Source organism: Eretmochelys imbricata, chromosome 6 (assembly GCF_965152235.1).
Source record: "Eretmochelys imbricata isolate rEreImb1 chromosome 6, rEreImb1.hap1, whole genome shotgun sequence".
NCBI classification, from domain to species: domain Eukaryota; kingdom Metazoa; phylum Chordata; order Testudines; family Cheloniidae; genus Eretmochelys; species Eretmochelys imbricata.
The window spans coordinates 108,379,334-108,402,652 of NC_135577.1; the positions used below are offsets into that span (position 1 = coordinate 108,379,334).

A 23,319-nucleotide genomic window follows, 5' to 3' on the forward strand; every position below is an offset into this window, starting at 1 on the left:
AGTCGAGCCCCGATTCAGCAAAGCACTTAAGCATACACATAACTTCAATAGGTTTCAGAGTAACAGCCGTGTTAGTCTGTATTTGCAAAAAGAAAAGGAGTGCTTGTGGCAACTTAGAGACTAACCAATTTATTTGAGCATAAGCTTTCGTGAGATGAAGTGAGCTGTAGCTCACGAAAGCTGATGCTCAAATAAATTGGTTAGTCACTAAGGTGCCACAAGTACTCCTTTTCTTTTTGCGGATAACTTCAATAGATTCATAGATATTAAGGGCACAAGGGACCATTAGATCATCTAAATTGACCTCCTCTATATTCCAGGGCATTAAATTTCACCCATTTACACCTGTATTGAGCCCAGTAACCTGTATTTGACCAAAGCATAATTTAAGCATGAGTAGTCCTACTGAAGACAAGGAGATTACTCGCAAGCTTAGAAATATGGCGCCTACCTACATATTTTGCTATATCAGGACCTAAGTGAGTTAAGAATCTGGCCCTCAAAGCTTCACAAATAAATCTTCAATTGTCTAATAGCAGTTTTGTATACAATTATCCCAGTCAAGGTTTTCTTACAGTTGTTAAAAGTGTTAGCTTGATAGGGAAGAAGAGGCTGGTGGATTCTGTTGAGCTGTTGTCTCCATCCTTACAATACTCTCCAAACTGAGCCTTATTCCGCCTTTAGATGCATATAAGTAACTCCCCCTGCACTCAGTCAGAAGGGCAATGTGTATGTAAAGGTAAATTTTGGTGTATGTAAAATATTGCTTGGAAGCCCATACTGCGTGGGACAAATTCTGCTCTCAGTTAAGTCAATGAATGGTGTTATTCCATATTTACATCAGAGAACAGAGGCCCTGATCCAGTAAAGCCCCTAACAACCTTTAACCACTGGGACTGCTCACCTGCTGAAAGTGAAGTATATCTTTAAGTATGTTGCTGGGTGGGGGCTTGAGTGCAAAGTTCAGCTCAGAAAAAATAGAAACAACCACGCTTACCTTCCAGTACTTAAAGCTACTTGTTCTGGGACATTTTAAGTGTTTAAAATATTGCTCCAGCTTGCATTGCTTAAGGCTCCAATTCAGGAAAGCCCTTAAGCACATGCCTTACTTTAAGTATACACTCAAGTCTCATTGGCTTTAGTGGGATTTAAGCACATGCTTAAAGTTAAACAAGTGCTAAAATGCCCTTCCTGAATAGGGATGCTTTCCTGAATTGATACCTAACTGAACTGATACAAAGATATTCCATAAGTCTAATGAACCATAATGATCCTCAGTTTTTCAGGTCCTCCCAAATTTAAAATAAACAGGAAAGACAAGATTTGGAGATCAAGTCAAATGTCCAATTTATTTTTATAACTTGAAACTGGAACAAACGTTGTTTTGAACGAGCGTACAAATGAAATGGTAGACACATGCTGAACTCAACATTGTGACAATAAGGGAAAAAAGAGGCCAAAAATCTTGTACAGAGAATAAAAGGAACAATAAATATTTCACTAAGCCATATTGAAATGACCTCCAGCCATCTCAACATTTTATCCATAATAAAAAAAAAGTGCTCTTGTTTTTTAAACAGAGCACCAAATACCAAGCAATAATAAATAGTTCCAAACTTGTAGTAAAAGACAAAACCTCCAAGTAAACAACAAAAGCTCATACAATAAGTAATAGAAAAAGGTAATAAAAATATTTTGCCTTGCCGGTACAAATGCAAACAACTTAAATCAACATTACTTTGCTTTGCAGTTCTAAAATACAAAGAGCACCATAAAAATGAGTTTGCTTGTGATAAACAAAACCTTGGACTGTCTTGTACTCAGGACTGGGATGAAATGCTGATTTTTGACCCCTTTTTTTCATATAGATATTTTCCTTCCCAAAAATGAGATTACAGGCCCACTCCTGCTCCCACAGAAGTCAACTGAAGTTTTGCTATTGACTTCAATGGAAACAGAAGCGGGCACTGGAAGTAATAAATTTCAACTTAATAAAATGTTAAACTGAATTGTGAATATAAATATGGCAGCATAATAGCTACTGTATGTCTATGTAATATTGTGCTTATGGCCTAGTAAAGTATGATTCTCCTAAACAGGAAGAAGAGGGTCTCCATTGTCACTACAGTCTGTAGAAACACATTCCTTGTGCTTTTTGGGTGACTTACCGTTGGTTTATGAATGATTTAAGTCACACGATTAGACAACTGCTGGTTTAACTACCTTAGTAAGAAACAATAGGACTAGCGGTGCTCCCAAGCAATTTGCTTTAAAATGAAAGTTGATGTTTTTTTTCTTTCAAGGAATTGGTCTTAGACTGGAAACCTAGGATTCAATGCTGATCCTCATTAGACTGGTGTGTATTCAGGGGTACTCCACTGAATTCCATGAGGTTACTCCAGATTTACACCATTGTAACAAAGATTAGAGTTTTCACTATAAAGTAGTATACACCTTTAAGGGGCCAGATTCCGATCTCAGTTACACTGGTATAAATCAGGAGTAAATCTTATGAATTAATCCTGATTTACACCAGCGTCACTGAAATCAAAACTTCACCAATAGGTAAATCTTAGGATAGGGTGTAGTCAAGCAAGAAGGCAACATCTGCAAGATAGCTGGGTCAAATTCTGCTCTCAGTTACAACCATGCCACCCCAACAGCTTCAACTGTATTGCACAGATGAAAGTGAAGGAAGAATTTGGCATGGTGGTTTTTTACCACCTTTTTCTGAAACAATGCAATTTCCTCCTTCTCTCCCACCTTAAAATATTCAATAGAATGTCATCGCCACTTCTGCTACCTGTCCCCATCCCAACCAAAAGAGAGAGAGAATAGAAAAGAGAAATCAAAAGGCACAGAATTTCATCCCAGTCCCTCAAACATTCAGAAATTTATGGAATGTACAGTTAGGAGTACAGCAGCAAAGCAGATAATAACATGGACTGGCAAGACCTGTACATGGAATAGGTCCTGTTCTGACAGGGAAAACGAAGGCTGTGCCTGGACCAATTTTACTTCAATCCAAATTACAATTGTACCAAGAGCAGGTCACTTTAGCTGTGTCAAAGCAGGTGTAACAGCTTTTAAAGAGTAAAATTACTTTATTCTGGAGGGCAGGAGTTAGGGAAGTGAGTGGGAGGCAGTGGTGGTAGAGAAGATGCTATAAACAGCTAATCATTTGCAAGGGGGAAAAAAATCTCCTCTCTCTCTCTCTCTCTCTCTAGAAGGGGAATCTGTGGAATGTTACTTCAAACATCTTTACAAAAACTGAATTTCCGTTAACATGAATAGGCAATAACCATTCAGCCTGGTTCACCCATACCTGGTAAAACCTTGATGCAAGGGGCCCAGGAAACTTTGAAGATATTAGAGCCCTGTGGGAACAGCACTTTTTTTTGTAGGCCATTTCTGACAAAAAAAAATATATATATACAACTAAAATCATTTGTGAACAAAAAAAAATAAAATAAAATGAAAAAAAGCACTTAATTATTTTGTTTTGTTTCTTTTACTTAAAGGTCGTCTAACAACCCCTCCCCCCCCCCATTTTTTCCTGTACAATAAGGACTTAACATACAAATTTTTTTTTTTGCAATATTTTATCCTGCCAAATTAAAAAAATATATTATTGGCAGCCTGTTTGCTTGTTTTTATTTTTATTTCCAAATTCACTAACAAAAAGGTACATTAAATCCCTTTAAAAGGACAAGCGTACAGTTAAAAAATTACAAGCTTCAGTAAAAATACAGCGAGTGCCTACATCATATGAATCAACCAATATCAATATCCATTCCAGAAGGGGGGGAGGGGGAAGAGAAAAATAGGTATAGGTCAGAAACGTGATTTTTTTCTGCAAAGCAATAACAATATTAAGCACTTTTTTCTACATACTTTTTCTACATGGTGTAGCAATCACCTTTTAATCCCCAAATACAAGTTTCTATACATTTTTTGAAATAAAAATTCAACACCCAAGGCAGAAAAAATTTTACTAAAACTCAAGACTTTACAGTTACAGTGACAAGAACAAATTTATAGACCCACCATTTAAATTTTACTGCAACATTTTCAAGGAAAAAAGAAAAGGTTTTTTTTTGTTGTTTTTTGTTTTTTTTGTTTTTTCGTTCTGGTTTTGTAAAATGCCCAAGCATTCTCCATTATTACAAATACTGGTCCACTTTTACAGTAATCAAGAAATTTTAATATATATAATATATACTAAAACCCCGTCACCAAAAGAAAACAATATACACATGGCCATCATGGCATTTTTTTAATAACCTATTAAGCAAACTTTGAAAAAAAAAAGATTGCTCAAACACACATACACACAATTTTTTTTACCCTTGTATGTATTCAATACTGTAAACGTATTTTAAGACAGAGTGCACTAAATTTAACTTTTAAAAAAAATTAGCCATTGTTCCTGAATTGTTTTTTTCTCATTCAATGATAACTTGTAATTTGTGTCATATGAGTTTTAATTCAGCAGTAAATCATTTCCATTCCATTTCCTAAGCAGCGTTGTCCTGAAAAAAAAAAAAAGCTGAGAATAATTCAGCTAATGGATGTCCGAAGTTGTGCTGGGTATGCATCTTCATTTGATTGGGTCTTATGGCATTTTCATGTCCACTATCTTCAACCAGTAATTTTTTTAAGTAAATGTGGCTCTTTTTTTTCCCCTTAAAGAATGTACTTTCCTTGTTTTACTTTTTTAAAAGTCTTTTCATTTCACAAAAACGTTTTGCATTTGTCTCAAGAGACTCAGATAGGAAGATCAGTTTTCAAGGCACTCACGTCAAATTGAATGGCAGTAGAAAAACTGTCCAATAAATTATTTTTATTTTATTTTTCTTTATAGTGACAGTATTGTGAATGCCATGCTTAGCAACACTGACACTTAATCTCAGCTGTTCCCTTACAGTTTAACCCACCTTTGGGCCAAGGAGAAGAATATGCTGTAATTTCTTGTTCAGAAGCCATTTTCTCTTAAACACAAACAAAAGTTTTAAAGTGCGGGTCAACATAATCAAAATGTCTAACCTTAATTGTCCACTCTTTGTTATCATTAGTCCTAATATGCTAAAAAATAAAACAATTGGAAAACAGAGCAACTGCATTCTTTCCCTACAATGCTTTGCTCATATAGGGCTTGCTCCTGCTCCCAATTAAGTCAATGGGAAAACTCTCAACTCAAAACTCTCTTGACTTCAGTGGGAGCAGAATCAGGCCAATACAGGTATTATGATTAATTTTTCCCCTTCCTTACAATAACATTGTTGTGCATTATATGAGATAATCCTGATATTTTCTACTCGCCATCCTTATAAATTCTATTCTATCAGATTGAGAAACTACCAATCAGCCCTAGTTACAATTGCCTTAATTACAGCGATTCTAGTTGCAGTATACTACTGAGCTAAGTAAGGGGTTTGTACATATATCCAAAACTCGGTTAGTTTTGTGTGTGTGTGTGGTAAACTAAAAGAATGGCATTTCATTCATCCAAGGGTGGAGAAGATGCTAAAATACCTTAAAAGAGCTTTTATTACAACTATGAGGATTCTTTCGGTTATCTTAATTACTGAACCTGGAACAAGTGACAAAATGGCGGCATCTCAGTACATATCATTAATAACCCGAATAAACTATCTGATAATAATCCACAATTAAGAATGCTATTGCTTTGTTCAATGTAGCTGCCTTCAGAAAATACCTGCACCCATGTCTTTTTAGTTGACATAACTTTAATGTTGAAGTCTACATAGAAAAGGCCTCTATCTTTAGCGACATTGTCAGTGCTACATATCAGATCCAATTCCAAAAGAAAGTGCTAATTTTAAAGATTGTTATCCGCTGTACAATTTTATTTTCCCTAATCTCCAAGGTTATTTTACAAAAAAGGAAGAAGAAGAAGAAGAAAAGAAAGAATTCAGTTAAAATGTTGGCTTCTTCACAAGAAATTACACATGCTTAGCTTAAATTTCAACAAAGCAGCGGCCCCAAAATTATAATTTAAAAAGATATGCCTCTCCCCCTACAATGCAAGTAATCTCAGGCTACTACTGGGTAAAATTAAAAAGGGATACCCAACAAAATTTTAAAAGAAATTTAAACAGAAAGAATAAAAAAAAGTACCTGCACATGCCAAAAAATTACAAAAACCCAATAAATACAGAAATTATTGCACAGTTAAAAGGCTCCACAATTTTACTGCCTTAATCAACCCTCAGGTTTAATAGAACTTTGTAGACACAGGTTATATTTAAGTGCCAAGGTCTGGCACCTACTATAGTTATGCTAAGTTATGTTTACGGAGGCAAGTTAGGTCAGCTTTTCTCAGTTGGCAATAGTTAAACTGTACAAATTAAATGTTACCTAGACCCCTGATTTAACCCAGTGGGGGTCTTAGCTTCTTTCTGCCTGCTCAATTTTGACGTCATTTGTCAGCAAATGTTCTCCATGCCACTTTTTCATGTGTTTCTCCAGGGTGCTGTAAACACTGAAGGGCATCTGGCAAATGTCGCAGCGGTAGACCTCCTTCCCTATCTGGCCATGCGTTTTCATATGACGTGTCAGCTTACTGCTCTGGGCACACGCATAGTTGCAGAGCTCGCATTTGTAAGGCCGCTCTCCCGTGTGGCTCCGGCGGTGCACCGTTAAGTTGCTGCAGTTCTTAAAGACCTTGCCACAGTACTCGCATGTATCGCTCCTCCGCCCTTCCTTTGAACTGGGTCGACCGGGACCAGGTCCACTGATGTGGGGAGTGCTGCCTCCGCTCGCTGTCCCACTGCGCCCTGAGAGACCCCCATCCAGCATGTCACCTGGTGGAGTGGAGAAACGCAGGCTTCCATTCTCCGAAGAATGCTCAGAAGAAGTTGCAAAGGGGGATTGTCGGGAGTCTGTGAATCCTAGAAACGGATCCTTCATGAAGTGCCTTGATGCTGCATACCCTACCAGCCACTGGGAGTAAACATTTTCAGAAGGTATTATTGTTGCTGGTGGTAAGTCCAAATCTTTCTCTATTTTTATTCTTTTAGAAGAGTTGTTTAAACTGGGGCTCGTGATAGGTGTTGGCTTGCGAGGAAACAAACCTGGGAAGGGTTCACCTGGGCCAAAGTTTCTTCCATTGACCGTCCCTTCCTCAGTGCGGTCAAGTTCTCCTGCCACTGAGTCTTCATCGCCTGTGTCTCTCTGACAGAGGTCTCGAGGACACAGGTCTCGCTGATCAGAAGACCTTTTCATGAAGCTACTCCTCTTCTGTTTTTCAGCTAGCATGTCATTGTATTGCTGGATGGCACCGAGACTTACATTCTCTATAACTTTTCCAAGGACAAGGGATTTTTCATCTGGTAGCGATTTGGAACCGTTCTCTCGGTTACGACTTAGCTCTGAGTCCATGCTGAAGCTTGACTCTGGCCTGCTCTCGTTTTCAAGCTCCTCTTCCTCCTCCTCTTCTTCTTCCTCTTCTTCATTGTCATGGCCCAGGGAGGGATCACTCTCATTCCTGAAATCTGTCTCACTGGATTTTAGTCCCTCTCCAGTGAGCTCACTTGTGCCTGGCTCAGGAGAACTTGTGGTGGAGAGTCCATCATCTGACCTGCCTGTCATGGAGCCAGCTTTGTGCATATGTGTTTTCATATGACGTTTTAGCTTGCTGGCCTGGGAGCAAGCATGATCACAGAGTTGACATTTGTAGGGCTTTTCTCCTGTATGACTGCGTCGGTGCACGATAAGATTACTCTGGAACTTGAATGTTTTCCCACAGAATTCACAGGACTTACTCTTTGCCTGAGGCTGCGGCGGCGTAGTGCTGCTTGGGGGCATTGGTGGCAATGGCGGGGTGCTCAGAAAAGGTGATTTAGGGCTAGGCTGAAAAGGATTCAACAAGCGATGCATAGGGTTGCTGCGATTCGGTGAGACTGGAGGAGGGGTAGAATTGTTTCCTGCCAGTTCTCGAAGCCTTCTGGAGAAATCCATCGCTGGGGACTCAATTGCCATGGGGTTTAAACGCATAACTCTGTCAAAGGCACTGGGATGCTGGGCAACTAACCCCATTTCTTCGGCACTAAGGCGATGTGGATCCAGATGATGACGAGGCGGTGGGCTGAACAGTGGAGGTGTGTTGGGGAGCCGACCCTCACCAAAGCCAGGGTGATCACGTAGGATGGGGCCCGTCATCCGCAAAAGACTAAAAGGGTTGTTGTCTCCAAGGAAATTCATCAGCGGGGACTGTGCAACAGTCTCTGGTCCCAGAGGAGGAGGGATGGTGATGCGTGGAGTAAGGGAACTGTTTGAAGGGCTGGTTTCCAGGTAGATGCGGAATCCATGTGTGTTCTGGGCATGCTGAAGCAAGAACCAAGCGCTATTAAAAGGCTGCTTGCATGTTGTGCAAATATAGCTTGAAGGCTCATCTTTACCTAAAAAAGAAAAACAGAGAGAACACTCAAAAAATAATACAGTGGAGAATATTTAAATACCATTGGCATGTACTTTATTTTGTTAACAGATTTAGTCCTTGGAATTTCTGAAAGGGGATTTAATTGCAATGTACTGATTGATATAACATGTTGCCCAGCGTATTTACTCATCCAACATTTTTATTCATTGAATATGTATGACATACATTACACATACTTGCCTTCTGTGTATATCTTTATATACTATATCATATAAAACCTTGATTTTTGGCATATAGGGATGAAACTTGCTTCACACCTTTATTCCATGTAAAAATATTTGTTTCAAGGCATCTAATGCTATGTATAAAGTCAAAAGAAAATGTGATGTAGTAGGTAGATCTGTTTTATGGTACCTAAATAGGCTGTGGTATCATGTTCAGTCTTTAATTTTATATTTGTATACACTTTACTCAGCAGTCACCCCAGATCTTTGCTGTATTTAATGTATACATGCTTCAATCATGCTGTCCCCGAAATTTTTAAAGCAGTATGTGGGCATTTATCTGCACAAGTCCCATTAAAGTGAACAGGAGCTTGGAAAACGTATCCCTTTGACATTCTCTTTGCCAAAACACCAAGAAGCCACTCAAGTGGAATATCCGGTAATCAAAGCTAACAGAACAGTTGCAATTAACAGTAACAAATGTCGGGCAGTGCTTGAACTGGATCCCAAGAATTTCTGAGCCTGAGCCTGCCCTCCATCACAGAAATAGTAACCAGAGCCAAAAACATGGCTCTCTATTTGCCTTTCTAGCCTCCTTTAAACAACTGTATAAGGTGGGAAACATTCCTTTAACCCTGATTCAGTTTACATACAAGACAGGTGTAGACAAGTCTGCACTACAGTCATAATTTTACTATCTAAAATATTCCAACCCTGGACATAATATAAAATTTTTACTATCTTCAAAAACATGGTCTTTTCCCCTTTAGTGCTCCCGCAGCAGTCTAACCCCTATACATGCCTACACACACGTCAGCTTGAAAATCATGCTTCAGGACATTTTTTTTTTAGAAGTGTGTCTTTGAAAGTAGCTACCTTTTATGGAAAAACTAAAATTGAATTTTTGGATTTCTTTCTATGACTTAATATATTCTGAGCAGTGATGGACCTAAACCAGAGCTCTGAACCCAAATGCAATAAATTTTTTGAAGAACAGAACCAGGACTGAACTTCCTCTGTCTTGCTCTATGCATAATGAACTGAACCAAATCCCAGCTCATAACAACTGCAAGAGTTTGGCTCTGGATCTAAATTTTACAACCCACTTCCAGTTGTAGGTATTAGGTTATGCAGAAGCCTGTTGCTCAACCGTTATACTTGAAATCAAAAGTGTTAATAGGTGAATCAACTGTACTATCAAAACTGCCTTTTTAAAGCTAAGTGACTCACAGGGTATGTCTACACTGCACTAAAGCACCCGTGGATGGCCTGTGTCAGCTGACTCTGGCTGCGGGGCTATAAAACTGTAGTGTAGACATTCGGGCTCGGATTGGAACCCAGGCTCTGGGACTCTCCCTTCTCATGTGGTCCCAGAGTCTGGGCTCCAGCCCGAGCCTGAACACCTACACTGCAGTGTTATAGCCCTGAAGCCCAAACCCAGCGAGCCTTAGTTAACAGACACGGGCCAGCAGCAGGTGTTTAATTGCAGTTTAGACATGCCTATAGGGACCAAGAAAACTTAAGCCAAAACACACCATGAGAAGAATGACTGCCACTGATTCTATTCCACTGTTCTAAGCTTCCAGAAATGGCTGCTGATGAGGAACGCTTAGACAGAGGGAAGATGGGGGATATCTATCTATCCACCTATCTATCTGGCCTTATCATCATAGCATCTGAGTGCCTACGAAAAGGGAGAATAGAGAAAATTATATCTGATTCTACCACCTTGACTTACATAAATAGGCCTATTTTTAACTATATATTCATTAGATTATTTATGGGGGAGTAGTTCCTTACACCACAAGCACTGCTACTGATTTTAATAGCCTATTCATGTGAGTCAAGGTGGTAGAATCTGGGCCTTTACAAAAAAGAAACCTGGAGTGGAATACACTTTTGTCTGATTGACATGATCTTTTTCCACAGGTTCTTATTTTGTGCTCGGAGGGGAGATAACTAGGAGTAATATGCTAAACTTTTGTGATTAATCTGTAACAATAGCGATTGTAAATAAAAGTGCGGGGGCTATATTCTCCTTCTAACATGCATACAGAACTCCTATTGACATTAATAAGAGCTGCATGCACACACCAAATGGAGCAGATACAGTATCCTTTAAAATCTACTTAGCGATGAGGCAGTTATAGGGTTTTATGTCAACTCTGAAGTCGAAGCAACATTAAATGCTCCCATTATTACCTCAACTATTTAAATTTCTGTTTCTTATAGAAATATGATGAAAATGTCTAGACTTTTAACTTTTCTTGAACAGCAACATGTGTAGTATAAAAAGTGACAGAAATCACTGAAGCACACTGAAGTATATAACATATTCTGTCAAAAGCTTTTTTTAACAATATGTTTTACCTCAGCTCACCCTAGAATGGATTTTAATAAAGCCCTTTCTCAAGTGAGATCTAATAGCAAACGAAGTGCAGTGTCTTACAAGGTCATGTATCTTCAAAATAAAGAGTGCTCTGCACCCTTCACCTCCATTTTATCCACTCTAATTAATCCATTTATTACCCACAGCTGTTCGATTCTTTCATTTTTAAAAGTCACACTGTGCATTATATTTTAAATTGTGTGTGTGTGTGTGCACGTGCATGTGTGTGTGTGTGTGTTCTTAAAAGCTTGCTCATCTAGTACAAGAACTGACAAAATCCAAACAAAACAAGAACAAAAAATTAGCTGTCGGTTAAAAAAAAAAGTTTACTTCAGAAAACGCACATATGTAAGAAAAAGAATTCGTGGGCAGGCTGAGGATCAAGGCTAATCTAAAACTGAAATGGCTGATTAAAAAAATTAGCCTCAAAATGGCAGCTGGCTAGGAGCTTGCTACTACATGTTATATGAAGCTCAGATGTTTTGTTTTGTTCTCCAAAACTTCACCTCTGTGAAATTCAAGTGAGGAAAGTTCCTTCTCCCTGACTCCTTTTTAGTTTTCTTTCAAACAGAGCAAATTAGTGTTTATTGCTGAGACAAGGTTTATGAGATATCAGTCATAACAGAAACAGTATTCTCTCTTTTTGTTTTATTTCGCTTTTATGCCCCTAAACTCTTCTGTTCAGGAGACCGCTACACAATGGCAAAACTGACTGCAGGCTACCTGGCTACCATGGCTCTGACAGCTTTTTCTTTTCTGTTTTTTAAACTTTCACAACCCTCAAAGGCTCTCCCTAGATGCCTCTTTTTAAAAAAATAAAATAAAATGTTCATTTCCATATTATCACTTCATGGTTATCTTGCCTAGAAGTTGCCCTGAGCAGTGTAGATGCTCACTTTTAAGTACAGAACAATGTCAAAAAGTCTTTGAAGATCCACTCCGAACATTTTTATAGTCTAAAACTTGCTAAATATTTTAAACATGCCCAGGAACAGTCATGTATTTCTCAAAAATGATTCGTATATTTAATAATGCAGTGCACCTACACTGTAAAACCCTTTGTTATAAGGCTACTTTTGATATATGGCATAGTCTCTTGCCCACTTCACTGAAGTTAAATAACCACTTTATAACATCTTGCTACAGTGGCTATGCCATGCACTATCTCTTAAGCACATGCTTAGTTTTAAGCCACATGAGTAATCCCACTGAAGTCAATGACATTTAAGCATATGTTTAACTGCTTCATTGAACGGGCATGGGATTACTCATGTGCTTAAAGTTAAGCATATGCTATGTGCTTTATTGAATGGGGCCTGAATGAACACATTTCAAGAATGTGGGCATGACACGATTATCTTTAAGCAGACATTTCTGATTTCAATGTCTTTTGGGGGAGAGAAGGAGGGTTTGAGTTTATTTTATTATCCTTATTAATTGGTGGGTATTTATTTATGATGAGAAGATCAGTCCCCCATGCTGTAATTTATATGGTGGGATGAGAACCCAGAGCATAGGATGGGCACCTATAGAAAGTAACATGACCGGGGACATATGTTTATAGATTCACAGATATATAGATTTTAAGGCCAAAAGGGACTGCTATGATCTCCAGTCTCATGTTATGCATAAAGCAGGCCACAGAGTTCAGTGCTAGATGATATCTTTTAGAAGGACAGCCAATTTTTGATTTAAAGACTCCAAGTGATGCAGAATCTACCAAAACCCTTGGTAGTCTGTTCCAAATGTTGATTATCCCCAATATTAAAAAATTGTATCTTATTTCCAGTTTGAACTTTGCTAAGTTCAATTTCCAGCCACTGGATCTTGTTATGCCTTTGTCTGTTAAATTAAAGAGCTTTCTAGTATCAGATATCCCCTCCCTGAGTAGGTAATTATAGACCGTGAATTTATTGAACACTTCTGTCTTGTCTGCATATTATAGCTAAAGGTGGTCTTTGCCAGAAATATTAACATTTGTTCCCTCCCTTGCTACGTGACTGATTACATTTCATTCAAAATGTCAAAACAATAACAAGACTTTTTTTCTTTTTAATAAATGGTAAAAAACAGAGCTAAATTCAGTTTCCTTTCCCCCTCCCCACCCATAAAAGTCTGGTTTTATGTTGGGCACCTAGTAGACAGGTAGGTGAAGTAAATTCCACCCATCTGAACTTCTGCTTAATGCCTAGCTCAATGCTAGAGCAACTAGATTTTGTGGGTCAGCTGCTCCAATGCATTTGCATAATCATGGATCCCCTGACTGGCCCTCTGCAAGCCTATTTGTGACCAATGCACAACTCTTTTTTGTGATGTAGAGGCCCTCCCCGTGCAATCAGTTCAAACCCTCCCTATGTAGGCTCAACCTTGAGCCATCAGCAGCAGAGGTGAATTTCCCCCTGAACGCCTTAAAATATTCTGTGCCATATTAAACAATAATCATAGTGTGATCAGAACTTGAGAAAATTCATTGTTTTCTGTTTGGGCTACAGAGACATTCTCTGCCTTACGAACCCTCTTCTCAGCAGGACTGAATAATTCCATTAGCTGTAACAAGAGAATAAACTCCCCCCTTTAATCAGCCACCCATGACCCTCACTAGGACTGTGGCATACACAAAGTTGGGTGCATATAACTACTGCTATTCTTTACCTCTAGGAATACATTCTAGGTAATGTTTCTGGTATGCTTTACAAAGTTATGACAGCAGCATTAAAAACGTAAGGAATTTTAATGCTGCTTTACTGCAGCTTTAGAAGTTCAGGAAAAGTAGAAATTTGCAAGCTTTAAAGAAAGGACACCATTAACTGTAACACTCAGGAACAGACATGTATCCGGTTCCTACAATCATTCCACCAGTGTTACTCTTGCCCTCTGCCACTTGATTTTTTAATGAGCATTTAAATAATTACTCCTTCTTATTATGCTGGTTACTCTAATAATACCTATAAAGGTAGCGTAGATGCTCAATAAAAACACACCTTTAACTGAATTATTATTAAATTAAAATGCCATAATTGAAAGCACTGGTTTAACAAGTCTCCTTATAAGACCAGCTGACATTAAAGAGAAGGACATTAAACACTAAAAAGATTTAGTGTTTCATGGTGAATAAGATCTATGGGTACATAACGTTTGACAGAACATTGAGGCTGGGACCAAATCCTTCCCAGGATCCACAGTGGGAATCCCTGTTGCATCACCCACATGCCAGCTCTATGGAGCATTCCAAAGAGATCTGTGATATGGATCCAAGAGCAAGATTTTGCCCCTAGTGTCTTTTCTACCTGAAATAGTTTCACAAACCGTGCCATTAATTAAGCTATCCAAAGCAAGCTAGAATATTTATCTACTTAATTCTTTGACCTCATCACCATAATATGTGAGCACCTCACAAACATTAATGAATTTCTTTCCACAATATCCCTGTGAGGTAAGGAAGTATTTTAATCTCTGTTTTCTAGAAGGGCAACTGAGGCACTGGGAGGTTTTTTCAATGTCCGTGACATGGTATGTGGGAAAGCCAAGACTTGGACCTAGATCTACAATTCTGAAGCACCACCAACCCAGTGCTTTAACCTGAACCCCAAATTTTTAAACAAAGACTGAACTACTGACTTTTACATTTCTTTAATAATAGCTCAGTTTGATGCCAGTGAAAGTTGATGAAATGACACAACCCCTAAATCTTCAGTCCATCCATAGACTACTAGTAGAGTGCATACTTCCCTACATAACCCAGCCAATGTCAGCCTTGTTCTGAAGGGATGGCTCATTGGGTGTTACTAGACAATAGCCTTCATGTCCATTCAAATCTTGCATTGCCTATTGAGCACTGATGTTTCCTGTGAAACTGACACTTGTCTATTGAAAACAGGACTAAGACTACCAATGCATTTCACACAGATAACAAATCAGCCATCAGACGGCAGAAAATGTTGGACTCTTATGACTTAGGTAGAATGTCTCCAGACCTGATTATTACTTTCCTGAACCACTCAGTTCCCAACTCAGATAAATATTCATTCCCTCTCCTGACTCACAACTAACCTACCTGCTTTGCTAAAGTCCACCTCAGAGCACATGAGAGTTAGCATTCTCCTGAGCCGGTAGCTGTCTTCAGTCATATGAGATCTTGGTTTAAGAGCAGAAGGACATGAATTCTGGGGTGTCACTGTCACAGGGTAGCCTCAACACCTGGGATTACATTGGCTGACCTCGATAAGGCAAAGAGTGCCTGATAGACCACTCATCCCACTGCACCTAGGGATTTAAACAGGTGCCTGCTGGAAGGTCAGAGAGAAGGAATTGAAGGTAAAGGAGAAAGAGAGCAGGAATGAGTGTCCAAGGAGCCTCCTGGAATCTGGGGAGAGGGAATTTTGGAATGAGGTCAGGTGAAGGGAAGAATTGGGGATGGAGAAGGATCAAATTGATTTGGGAGGTGGGAGGGGAAATAATGGGAATGCATTCAGAAAGAAGGCAAGGCTGTTTGCTCTCCATCCCCATCCATGGCAGTCTCTTTATTTCAACTTCACTCCACACTTACCCTCCAACCTCCTATATCCTTGTCCTGTCCTCACCTCCCTTCCCTTCTATATCCCCTCCCCCTTCACTTGTCTTTTTCTTTCCATCAGTTTCCACCATCCTAATTAAATCCCTCCCCATAAAAAAATAAATGGAACTAACATAACGTTTGGTGTTATGACATTGTTCACTCTGCTTGTGCATATTATACTCCTTTTTCCCATCCTGCATCTGTCTTGCCTAGTTTACTACTCTGTGTACAGCGCCTAGCCCCATTATTGGTTGGTCGTTAGGCACTGCCCTAATAAACATGATTAACAATAATAATTGCTCCGCTGTGATTGGAAAGGCTTCAGATCAGCTTTCATACTTCCTGAGTATTCTTCAACTCTGTCAAGGCTCCCCCATCTCCAACATGGCCTTTAATTAATGAGAAAATATTCAGAAGAGAATTTGTTTCTCCCAGGTGGAAAATTTACAATAGCACTAACTGATTTCATGACTTCTTGCTCCAATATATACTAATATTTTTATGTATAGCCAAATCCTTCCCACACTGAAGCCAGTAGCAAAATATTGTCTTCAGCAGGGTTAAGAGCTGGTCCACAAATAGGATCTACTCTTTATGCTCACTGAAGTCAACTGGAGTTCTCCATTGATTTCAAAAGGCATTGGGTCGGATCCTCACTGAGCAAATGTTCAGCGGGACACCAAAGCATCTGTATTGCAATCAATAATAAACATTATCTTCTTGCCAAATAAACTCTTTTACCCAACACAGGGAAAATCGAAAAGACCAACTGCCAGTCACACACCTTAGCTGTCACTTTGGGCCAAGTTATGCTCAGATACCCATGTGTATCTCCTGCTGAAGTCAATAGGAACAGAGTACAAGAATCCTAAGGAGAAATAGTGATGTAAAGCTTACTGTACACTAGCATACACTGAGCCAGAGTCTGCTTTCACTTGCAGGGATATAAATCCAAAGTAATTCCATTTACCTCCATCACAGAGGCTAAATTAGACTGGCACAACACAGATCATAATCTGGCCCAGATTGAACAAATGAACAGAGTTGTTGATTTTTTTCATTAAACCTTTTTTCCCAAAAATTGTTGAATATGTTTGATGAAATTTAACACTCATAAAAAAAATCAGTGGCTAACAGCTCAGGCTAGAGCCATGTGTAATATGGGTCGGTGCATGTTGTCTCTTGGTAGATGTAGACAAATCTCTGCTAGAGACAGGGCTGCGTGTCCAACAACTCATTTTCAGTTGTGCCCTAATCAAACTTCAAGTTTGCACATCTAGGGGCCAGTACATTAAGCCATTAGCTGTACATTTCAGCTTAATTTTTATCATACCACAACATTATAGCAGGGTTATACATCCAGATCTCAAATTTCAAAAGTGATCTGTGATTTTGGGAGCCTCAGTTTCTGGGTGCGACACCTTGGAGTGGCCTGAGGTTCACAGAAGGTGGATGCTCAGCACTTTTAAGAGTAAGAAACACTTTTCCCCTCCTATGTAGTGGAAAAAAAGAAAAAATGCTTAGCAAAAATTGGACCTGACAATACAATATTCCCTGAATGGAAAGCACTGCATAAAATAGAAGAGGAGAGCACGTTAGTCATCTCTGGACCACACTCATCTAATTGGTGTTAAACTCTAAAATACAAATCAATTTATAAAACAGAGAAAGGGAGAGGTGCAAAAGGTAAGGAGAGGACAGGAAAATCAATATTGAGAGATCAATAGTGAATGAGCTAACTTTTAAATTAGCCCCTTGTGATATAACAGTTTCAACTGACTCCATATACACAGCATCTAAACAGTTTTGCTTCTTTTAGGTAGGTTCTATGAACCTTATATACCAGTTAACAGAGAGTGGATGGATGCATGCATTAGAAACATGGCCTATAAAATAGTGAAAATCATCAGTACCTTAATATTGGGTGGGAAAATGTACCCATTAGTGAGATGAAAAGGCTATTGGATGTATCTATGGTATGGTAGTTTATATATAGGATCCCATTTATAGCATTCATGAAAAACCACTGTACTTCTCAAGGACATTTTTAGGGCTTTTTTTTTGCATAAGGCATTCAAATACATTTGAAATAATGTCAGTCTTTTCTACAACATATGAAATATGCCAGCAGCTTCCCTTTAAATCTGTTTCCTATACAGTAGCTTTGTTTGAAAACTGGCAAGCGTTTTTTTTTTGTTTTGTTTTGTTTTCTCAGAATTTTCTGAGGTGCCATTTTCTGATCTTTCAGGCAGCAATTGTGAGGCCAGAAACCTGATCAGGAACTTGAAGGGAGACATAAAGGAAATTGTCCATGTCTTTTAATGGAAAAATAAAGAGTAAATTAGGAGACAATAAAATAAGCCAAAGGGTGAAAACAAATTTTACATTTTTTTCTTTCGGTGCTTGTGTCTGTTTTATTGCAGCTATCTCTTTAGGGTATTAGGTATCTATTCATAGCTAGTAAATGAAATAGCACTTTTGTTTTAATTCATTACTTCTTTAACAAATGCTAACTCCCATCTCTGCTTCTTTAAATCCACAAAATTTCCATGTTCAATCCTAAGAAGTATTATAAGGGCTGTAAATCTTGTTTTAATGGAATGTACATTTAGCTATGAGGAGATAATTGACGTTATGGAGAGCCTAGATACTGAATTATATAGGTTATCTAATACAAAGGGGACTCATTACTGAAGCACTACAAACAAGTAGTAATATATGTATATTGTTCTGAGTGGCGTTATAGCAAAAGTGTTCAGGTCTACAGGGATTTATAAAACACAAGAAAACAGCAGACATGCACTTGTAAATTTGTCTCATTTGTCTCTGAAGTTAAAGGTTATTCCCTTGATCTGAATTTGTAATAAAAACATGCTAGACTAAGGTTTGTAGAGAATGTTTGAATATGTAAATTGTGTATAATGATAGGCAATTATAGGGTAAAAACTGGACCTTATGAATGTTACAGAATTGCATGAAGCACCAAAGTATTTTCCTTCAGATGAAATATTTATCTTTTGTGCATGCTATAAGCACTTTTTCAAAGGTATTCAGCAACCTATTTGAGTGGAGAGTTAACAAAAATCAAACCATTACAACAGACTAAGACCATGAGCTTAAGCACAGGAGAAACCTTGGCTTTTATAAAATATACAGACTAAATCTCTTGAACTAATGGTTCTGGCGATGTATCCTCAAGGACAAGTTCCACTGATTTTCACTTGCTTAGATGAAAGCTGGTCACATGTTTCTGGATATTTTTTTTTAAAGAGGATGTGTGGGGGGGGTAAGAATTTGAATTTCCTTGGACGGATTGAACTAAGTCCCATTTTTATTTTTAGTTGACGGCTGTACTCTTAAAAATAAAAAGGGATGATGCATCAAGATAAGAAGGAGTAGAGCAGAGAGATGATACTGCAGGTTATGCTGCTGAAAATAAGGTTTTCTCCTTCTCCGAGCATGGCAGTCTGTTCAGGTTAACCAACTGCAGTGTTAGAATAACTCCAGCCGACTTGTCACAGAGTACAAAAGTCATCAGCAACTGAATGTTCTTTTCTGCACCGCAATTAAGACGAATCAATACGACGTGCCACAAATGGTATTTTACTCTCAATAAGAACTCGGGCTGAGTTTATTCAGAATATTTTAGCGCTTCCCCAGGGGATTTTGGTCCGACGCAGATGGCAAATAAAGTACTCAGCCTAGGGCTAGAGCACATTATGCTAATTCTAATGTCAGATGTACTTTAATATACAGCTCTATTTAATCACCCCATTATTTCACATTTCCATATGAAAAACCTGCGGCACTTCTGCAGAGCTTTCACTGTGTGACAATGCCAGCTTCCTTCAACTAGCTCACTGCAAAACAGAAAAGAAGACTGGTCATTCTCACCAGTCAAAATGTTACAGTTTCAAAGTTTCAGTATTCCTGAATTTAAAGTGGATCTTCTAGTGTGATTAGCAAACCACTCTGCTAGGATGCTGATATATGCAAAATGCTAAAGAGGTGTTTTTAAAAAAAATGAGACCAGCCTTCCCTCTAACCCCCCACACGTGCGTGTGTTACACCCCCTAAATCTGCTTGGAAAAAAAATAAATCTGTCATAGTGCACCAATATTCACAACACTGTCACCAACAAAAACGCTAACATTCTCGAGTTCATAGCTTCAGTTATTTAAAAGAATTGACATGACTGGCACAGCTGCCAACCTACAGATGTCTCTGTATAAAATAAAACCCTGAATAAAACCCTCCTCGTGTATTGGTAATTTTTGCTATATCAAACTGCTCGGACTGGAATTAGAAACCACACACCTTCAGCCCAGATCACAGGCCAAATTCTCTTTTAATTTACCCTGATGCAACCCTATTGACTTAAATGGGAGTGCGCCAGGACAGAGCCGTAAACAGGGCGAGGCAAGCGGGGTAGCCACTAAGGGTGTAAAGCCATGGGGGCAAAAAACGGGGTGGAAAAATTATGGGAAAAAACGGCTGGAGGCACAAATATGCTTGCCCACTGCTTTTGAAAGTGAAATAGTTAAATGAAATCTTTGGTTTTATACTGGAAATAATTAGTGCACAATCCTTCTCTGTTGGGTGATTTTTTCATAACAATATATGGACTAGTTGTGTAGCAGTGGTAAGTGATACTGGGAATTGTGCCTGCAAATTCCCATTCCTCAGTCCTTACTCTTTACCTTGGCAAGTCTACTAGGGCACTCTCCATGAATGATAGTTAACTCAGCGTTTCAATATGGAAGGGACACAAGTGAAATGAGTTCCATGGTCTCAGCTGTCTATATCACCAAACCAATCACCAGGGTTGGAATAACTGGGGCTCTGTACAAAAAGGAGGCCCAATTCAGGAAGGTCAGAAAAGGGATCCAGGTCAGAACTGAATTACATCGATGTGCTGTCTGTCAGCTTCCCACTGTTGTGATAAACCCACCCAAACATTTAGGGGGAAAAAGCTGTTTTTTTTCTTTTCTTCTACAACCATCCAATCTACATGCCTTGAAAATTGTTCAGCAATGCATGCACAAGCCAGCACCTGGGGCCAGACCTCACCTGGTTCCACTGTTATGAGTCAACGTTTAAAGATGCAGAACACTATTGCTGTGACTGATATGGCATATGTCACACAAATTAAATGTTCTAATTTGAACACAGTGGGTAGCAATCTTTATATTCATCGTTGGAACGATGACTTTTTAATCTTCATTTTTCTCACCGTGAACATGGTTGCAATACTCCCAAAGGGGAGGATGCTGAAAAGCACAAGGCACTAGAAGGGCCTCCTTAACCTTTTCTATTATCCTTTCAAACATGTGGGGTCTGATCCTGCAGTCTATACCCTGTCCATTCACTCCAGAGGAAGTTTTGCCCAAGTAAGGATTTCAGGATCGAGCTGTCTAGTGGTAGAAAGTTTATTTTGTCAGCTTGGCCAGGGAAACTTGGATAAATTAATATTTGTTAAGAATAAAAATACTACCCTAAATTCAATTAGTTAATTTCAAAGGGCCAAAAAAATTGTTTATTTTTAAGGGCCTGATCCACTGTCCACTGAAGTCAGTGAGAGTCTTTCCATTGATTCAATGGGCTTTGGATCAGGCTTTTTTCTTCCTGGGATTTGCTATTCTCAGGCCATTGACTTCAGTGCAGGGATAAATCTGGCCCGCTACATGGCAGTTAGTTAAGAATACAGGACCAAGTTCATCCCAGCAAAAAGCCCAAAGACGTCAGCTGAAGTTACACTAAGGGTTAATTTGGATCATCTCTGTTAGGTACTTTTTGTTTCTTCAGTAAATGCACATGTTAAAAAACAGGAAATGCACTAGCTGAATATCAGTCCCTGACAGATTTTGCTATCTTTTTTTACTACACTATTATGCGGGGGGGCGGGGAGGTCTCTCTTATTTCTTTTGCCCAGTTTAGATAAATTGACTCCACTTTTAAGTGCCATTATTAAGACTTTGCAGGAACTGTAGCTGAAACTAGCAAAACAGTTTAAAAAAAAAGAACACATACATTATTTATTCCTGGCAATAAACAAACTTGTGGAATCCCAGTCAATTTCCATCATTATGGAAATTATTTGAATGCCAGAATGCCTACGGTCGCATCTTACAGTGAAGTTGCTCCTATAAAATTCTAAGTCCTGTAAAGGAAAAGCCCAGGCTGCATGAACAGAGAAGCAGAATGAGCAGAAACATGAGAAGTATAAATATTAAGGGGACAATGCTATCAAATACTACAAACTACAAAAAAGGTTCAGCCACAGAGGCTGGGATTTTGGGGGCTGTTCTAGATCAAGCAGTTTAGATGTGATCTGTGTGAGCGTAGCTGCAAAAGATTAATAGACAAATATATTTCCTGAAGTGCAAAGATAAAAAATACAATTTCTGCTCCTTAAAACTGCTGTTTTATGCTGTTACAACACTGCAGAAAAAAATGCCCATTCAGGCTTAAAAAACTTCCAAACCCTACAAACATCATATTTTATTTCTGTACAATCCAGATTGATCACCTAAGAGAATCACAATTAAAGAATGCTAAGTATCCCAAGCCCTCTGAGAATGTGCTGCCTAAAAATATTTTTAGAACAATCATTGTAGTAATTCTTCTTAGTTGTAGAAACACTCCAAATCAGAAAGTCAATTTTTCCTCTATTTGCAGAAGTGTGCTGGTTTTCACTGGAAAGGCGCCTGTGTTTTGTTTGGCTGCTGTTCATATACTGCCTTGGCAGGATTTCCTTGGATAGCTTACAGTGAATATTGCTCTTGCACACAGTAGCACTCCCATTTTAACTGTCCCAGCCACACGGTTTCTAATAACACACGGAGAGCTGCAAAATCCCTGTACGCGTGGTGCTTAAGCAACACCACCAGAAAGGGAGGGGGGAGGAATTTCTGCCCCTTCAAAACTGAGCACTGCAAATGGAGGATGGTCCCTTTAAAAACAACCAATGTGAATTATGTCTAAGGCACAGTTTTTTCAGGAAAAAAATTAGAGAGAGAGAGAGAGAGAGAGAGAGAGAGAGAGAGAGAGAGAGAGAGAGGAAACAACTCAGTGAAAAGTCCTGATTCTGCTGATTCATTAAAGTCAATAAAAGTTGGGTATGCTCAGCAACTCGAAGAATCAGGCACTAAGAATGATCTTCATGTGACAGCACAGACAATTTAGTGGTTCCTGATGTCTCCTAGCCTGCTACAGCTCTGATGTCCAATCCTATGGTCCTTGTGCAACCAAAATTTCCACTGACCTGAGGGAGATTTGTGGGCACCAGGAAAGCAAAAACAAGCTGTTGAAAACAAACAGGCATAAAACGTAGAAGAGGAAGAAATCTAGATCACTGAAAGATCAGTAAGAAACTCAACCACTATATTTCCACCTAAGGTTGGAAGAAGGAAAAACAAAAGAACAAAAAACCAAGCGGGGATTCCGAATGCACGTTAGGAACAGCACTGACTTGTTAGGGAACAGCTGCAGTCCTACACAACTTTCCAACTTGGTGTATTTGCTGCCTTGCTTTCGGAGATTGACAGCAATTTGCATCACCATACATTTAATCTCTTGTAAAGTAAACTGATTAATTTGGCCAATGAAGGATGTCACTCAAAGAACAAATTTCCAGGTACAAAACTGTATGGCATCTAGACACCTAATATTATTTCTGGCTTTAAAAACTCTCCTCCAGCAGCATTGCCTCCACTGCACACCTCTCTCTCTCTTCCCTTTCTCTATA

At 38.9% G+C, this 23,319-nt stretch overlaps 1 protein-coding gene across 4 annotated transcripts in view; it reads right to left on the reverse strand.

Moving 5' to 3' along the window:
- Window positions 1–1,343: 1,343 nt before the first annotated feature.
- BCL11B (BCL11 transcription factor B) overlaps window positions 1,344–23,319 on the reverse strand; it is a 101,951-nt gene continuing 79,975 nt past the window's right edge. For all 4 annotated transcript variants that reach the window (XM_077819349.1, XM_077819346.1, XM_077819348.1 and 1 more), the window contains one exon: window positions 1,344–8,423. In XM_077819349.1, coding sequence (XP_077675475.1) covers window positions 6,412–8,423 — 2,012 coding nt within the window. In that variant the 3' untranslated portion in view covers window positions 1,344–6,411. The remainder of the gene's footprint in view (window positions 8,424–23,319) is intronic.